The 6,000-nt window shown below is 46.0% G+C and overlaps 1 protein-coding gene across 1 annotated transcript in view; it reads left to right on the top strand.

The window, feature by feature from the left end:
- The first annotated feature begins 588 nt into the window (after positions 1-588).
- Positions 589-6,000, top strand: part of LOC126419407 (galactose mutarotase-like) — a 96,571-nt gene continuing 91,159 nt past the window's right edge. The window contains exon 1 of the mRNA XM_050086596.1: positions 589-726. Coding sequence (XP_049942553.1) covers positions 589-726 — 138 coding nt within the window. The remainder of the gene's footprint in view (positions 727-6,000) is intronic.

Genomic DNA, 6,000 nt, shown 5'->3' with positions numbered 1-6,000 from the left:
AGCAGATAATTTGAGTTTCTGTCGTCTATATGTCCGTAAAGTTCCAATCTAGCACTAAAGTCCTAAAATCCCTTTAATACTCCGTTGCTACCAACAGTCAGAGTTCGTACACTACACCACTTTTAATCTCCGTAATATTCTAACAGTTTATCGTGAATCTTAACACGATAAAGTACAATCTAATTATTGTCTCACTGATTGACACCGTTTCCCCGCCCTTTAACGAAACAATCAAGGGACAAAAAGGGGGCAATAATGACGATCAGGCCTTTTTATAGGTTTTTTCAGTACAAAAGTTTAACGTCACTGCCTTCTCTATGACGGAGCTTCCGTGGCTTTGCTGTACTTCGACGTTAAACTACTTGCTGATATACTATAATTTTGATCTGCAATTACCGAACGCTGATTCTACACTATTTTCCCCTCTAAAACTTCTATTCTTAATTTTAAATTATTCTTGCTATAGCTTTTATCACTTTACATCTGACATTTCTACATTTATAAGTGGTGTGAGTAGAGAATGTGCTGCATGGGATTTTTATCTGCCGCCAAGACTACGTGCAGCACCGTGACCATCTGTTCGGGGGAATGGTGGGCCGCGTGGCGGGCCGCGTCCCGTACGCGCGCTTTTCCCTGGCCAACGCAATCTTCAACCTCACTGAGAACGTCGAGACAGACGGGCCCGTCCGCCACCACCAAGACGGCGGCTTCCACGGCTTGCAGCACGTGAGCACCTCTTTCTTTCCTATTAGCCTCGAATACACTATTGCGAATGAAAAGTTAATCTCCCGAAGCAATGATCTCACAAGAATGAAGTTCATGGGCAGATTGGCCGCGGTGGTCTCGCGCGTCTAGGCGCGCAGTCCGGAACCGTGCGTCTTCTACGGTCGCAGGTTCGAATCCTACCTCGGGCATGGATGTGTGTGATGTCCTTAGGTTGGTTAGGTTTAAGTAGTTCTAAGTTCTAGGGGACTGATGACCACAGCTGTTAAGTCCCATAGTGCTCAGAGCCATTTGAACCATTTGAACCATGGGCAGATTCTACACAGTCCAGTCTTATTAATGTGACCCCATCTACACTCATGCTCATAAATTAAGGATTATTTATTTATTTAGCATATGGCTAATACAGACATATCATGAAATTAAATTACATATACCGGGTGATCAAAAAGTCAGTCTAAATTTGAAAACTTAATAAACCACGGAATAATGTAGATAGAGATGTAAAAATTGAATTGACACACATGAGGTTTTATTAGAACAAAAAAAAAAAAAAACGTATTTCTAGACGCATGAAAGATCTCTTGCGCGCGTCGTTTGGTGATGATCGTGTGCTCAGCCGCCACTTTCGTCATGCTTGGCCTCCCAGGTCCCCAGACCTCAGTCCGTCCGATTATTGGCTTTGGGGTCACCTGAAGTCGCAAGTGTATCGTGATCAACCGGCATCTCTAGGCATGCTGAAAGACGACATCCGACGCCAATGCCTCACCATAACTCCGGACATGCTTTAAAGTGCTGTTCACAACATTATTCCTCGACTACAGCTATTGTTGAGGAATGAAGGTGGACATATTGAGTATTTCCTGTAAAGGTCATCATCTTTGCTTTGCCTTACTTTGTTATGCTAATTATTGCTATCGTGATCAGATGAAACGCCATCTGTCGGAGAGTTTTTGAACGTGTGTATTTTTTCGGTTCTAATAAAACCCCATGTCATTCCAAGCATGTGTGTCAATTTGTACCTCTCTATCCACATTATTCCGTGATTTATTCAGTTTTCAAATGTATACTGACTTTTTGATCACCCGGTGCATTGTACCTATTGACACACAAGAAGCTTAAGTTTGTCTTTACAACTGAACATCCCGTCCTTCAATCCAGCGCACTGCATCTGGAGTTGCTAGCAGCAAGCCCTCTGGCGCCGTGATAGGCTCGAATCCTGCATTCACTGACAATGTGGTGAACAGTCTGATATGGAGCCCCGCAGTCACAGGCTGGATCAGGCAGCTTCTTCCACTTAAAGAGAGCATCCCTGCATCGGCCATGGCCGGTACGGATTCTGTTGACAGTAGTCCAGGTCTTGCGTGTCAGGTCGAATCGACTTGGAAGTTTAGCACCTGAGAAAATATTATGCAGGTGCACGTCTGTAACTGCTTCCCACCGACCTTTCCATTCTTCAAGAGGTTTGAAATCCTTAGCAACCATGTCAGCAGCATCGCACAGAGTTGGATGGCGTGATTTAAGTCTCTTACGATTTAGAAGTGGCAGGTCGCTATGCACGGGTAGGTTAGAATTCCTGGAGATCTTGTGGAATTCTCTCATAAGGGCAGTATATCTGCGTACATCAGGAGGCATTATACCGGTTAACAGTGGAAGCCAATAAACTGGAATAGATCTGATTGCGCCAGATATTATGCGCATTGTCGTATTCAGCTGGGTATCAACAAGCCTTGTATGATGACTGTTCGTCCAAACAGGTGTACAATACTCAGCATTTGAGTACACCAAGCCCAGAGCTGAAGATCGCAGGGTGGTTCCTGAAGATCCCCAGGTAGTTCCGCATAGCTTATGGAGGATGTTGTTTCGAGTCCTCAACTTTTCAGCTAAGTTAAGAATTTGTTGTTTGAAGCATAGTGTACGATCCAGGATGACACCAAGATATTTTGGGTTCCAATTATGACGAAGAATTCTGCCTCTGAAACTTACTTCCAGTTTTACGTTCGCCAACCAGGAAATGAAGACAACAGAAGAGATTCTAGCCAATGACCTGTCTGCATTAGATAATTACTTCAAAATCTGGAGACTCCAACCCAGTGTGAGTAAAACAGAAGTGTGTTGCTTCCATCTAAATTAAGGATAATGCTTATTCATGGTCAAACAACGCTCTGGTGGACGGTTTGCGGGTTTAAATCACCTCGGAGTATGACCGTGCGGTGCATTTGACCTACGGTCTTCGCACGGTGGCGCTGGCAGCAGTCCACATTCGCAGAGGTGTGCTGGTGCATTTCAGAGTACGGCGCAGCGAGTAAGTGTGCAGACGTTTTCAGGCGTGCTAATGGTGACTGTGTGTTGAAAATGGCTCAGAGAACACATATTGATGACGGTACGTTGGGTAGAATATTAGGGCGACTGGAGGCTGGTCAAACACCGCAGGTCGTAGCACGGGTCCTCCGTGTGCCACAAAGTGTGATCTCAAGATCATGGCAACGATTCCGGCAGACAGGAAACGTGTCCAGGCGCTACAGTACGGGATGTCCGCAGTGTACAACATCACAAGAAGACCGATACCTCACCATCATGAAGGCCGGAAATTCATAGCGGGACGAAATTAGGAGCTGGGACGGAACTACGGTCCGTAACTAATAAAAGGGAATGTAGGGGACGGTAGTTTTAAGAGCAGCGATGCCTGTGCGCGAACGTTCTGTATGCATTGGACAGTTCATGCGGTACTGAGTTTTAACGAAGCTTGTTGTAAAACCGGTTAGTGCGACATTCCGTCTGGTAAGGAAATACGTCTGCAAGACATCATTTGAGTTCTTACGATTGTGGCGGGCAGTTGGAAGGCTCGAATCCGGTCAAATTGTTATTACCGTGGCTCCAGTAGTGACTGCGTCCAAAAGAGCTGATCTCGCGATTAAAAAGGCCGCAGATGGTGGAAACACTATGCGAAACCATGCCGGTGGCCGTAGACGGACCACCACACCGCAGCAGAATCGATACGTAACCCTAGTGGCTGAAAGTAACAGAATTTGTATCTCAGATACCGCCGAGGTGTCGGACACACTGGAAAGTGGAAGTATTGAAAGTATGGGATGGCCTGCATACTAGTGGGACCTAAACCCTATACAGCATGTCTGGCATGTTCTTGACAGACGTGTTTCTCAACGAACACGCCCTCCTCGAAACTGTAACGTCGGTGAGAGAGGAGTGGGACAATATCCCCCAAGGACAGGATTGGTAGCCAGCAAGAATATCAGATGCAAAATGTGCCTTAGTGCCCAAGAGGGCATATTCGCTACTAGAGACCGAAACCGACCTTTAAGTTGGGAGTCTGACCTGTGCCAAACATGTCCAGCAATGTCTCTGTTCCTTAGCAATCGTCAAGCAATGTAGTACAGAAGGTACCTGAAAGATCTACGCAATGAAACGAACAGAGATAACACTTTTATTGAAAGACAATAATTACACTGACGTTACCGCGATTCATGATAGTCCCCTGGATATTACCAAAAGCGAGACTGGTTCTTAAGAGGGTGGGCAATAACCACTGACGGCAGAGCATGCTCCGCAACGTGCTCCTATCCGGGCCACAAAGTTGGTAACAAGTTCTTGTGGAAAATGTTCCATTCCCCCAACCAGAGCCATTTATAACTGTGGAAAGGTCGTTAGTGCATGTGGTCGTGCTGCAGTACGTGTCCCCCACGCATCCCACATGTGCTTCATCTACTTACATACTCCGCAATCCACCATACGGTGCGTGGCGGAGGGTACCCCGTACCACAATTAGCATCTTCTCTCCCTGTTCCACTCCCAAAGAGTACGAGGGAAAAATGACTGCCTATATGCCTCTGTACGAGCCCTAATCTCTCTTATCTTATCTTTATGGTCTTTCCGCGAAACGTAAGTTGGCGGCAGTAAAATTGTACTGCAGTCACCCACAAATGCTGGTTCTCTAAATTTCCTCAGTAGCGATTCACGAAAAGGACGCCTCCTTTCCTCTAGAGACTCCCACCCGAGTTCCTGAAGCATTTCCGTAACACTCGCGTGATGATCAAACCTACCAGTAACAAATCTAGCAGCCCGCCTCTGAATTGCTTCTATGTCCGACCTGATACGGATACCAAACGCTCGAGCAGTACTCAAGAATAGGTCGCACCAGAGTTCTATAAGCAGTCTCCTTTACAGATGAACCACATCTTCCCAAAATTCTACCAATGAACCAAAGACGACCATCCGCCTTCCCCACAACTGCCGTTACATGCTTGTCCCACTTCATATCGTTCTGCAATGCTACGCCCAAATATTTAATCGACGTGACTGTGCCAAGCGCTACACTACTAATAGAGTATTCAAACATTACAGGATTCTTTTTCCTATTCATCTGAATTAATTTACATTTATCTATATTTAGAGTTAGCTGCCATTCCTTACACCAATCACAAATCCTGTCCAAGTCATCTTGTATCCTCCTAGAGTCACTCAACGACGACACCTTCCCGTACACCACAGCATCATCAGCAAACAGCCGCACATTGCTATCCACCCTATCCAAAAGGTCATTTATGTAGATAGAAAACAACAACGGACCTACCACACTTCCCTGGGGCACTCCAGATGATACCCTCACTTCCGATGAACATTCACCATCGAGGACAACGTACTGGGTGCTAGATGGGATTTAAGTCGACTAAACTGGCAGGTCAGTCCATATACCGAAAATTCTCTCGTTCCAAAAACTCCTCCAACTGCGTTGTTCGATGCGGTCGTGAATTGTCGTGCGTAAAAATGAAGTCAGAACCTAAAGAACCCACATAGGGAAGGAGTTACAATAACTTTGGCTGCTGAATGCACCGTGTTCAAAGACTGGAAGGTCAATACGCACGTGGGACATTATACATCACAACACCATAACACCCAGACCGCCAAAACGACCATGTTCAACAATGTTCCTGGGTGAATTATGTGTTCCCATCTCTTGCCACATGAGGGTACTTCCAGCACCGTCGAACATGGCTATTTTAGTGTGTGTGTGTGTGTGTGTGTGTGTGTGTGTGTGTGTGTGTGTGTGTGTGTGTGAGCGCGCGCGCGCGATGTTTGCGGATCTTATGGGCGCCCAACGGCGAGGTTATCAGCGCCCTAACAATTATTAAAATAAACGAATGTGGATAAGAACGAAAACTGTCGTACACGCATGCACACGAAATGACCACACAATTACTCTGTCGCACAGGTACTCTGACATGCGCTAAAACCAATGAGGAGGCAAGATGGCTAATC

This window comes from Schistocerca serialis, chromosome 9 (assembly GCF_023864345.2).
Source record: "Schistocerca serialis cubense isolate TAMUIC-IGC-003099 chromosome 9, iqSchSeri2.2, whole genome shotgun sequence".
NCBI classification, from domain to species: domain Eukaryota; kingdom Metazoa; phylum Arthropoda; class Insecta; order Orthoptera; family Acrididae; genus Schistocerca; species Schistocerca serialis.
This window is presented reverse-complemented; position numbering and strand designations above follow the sequence as displayed.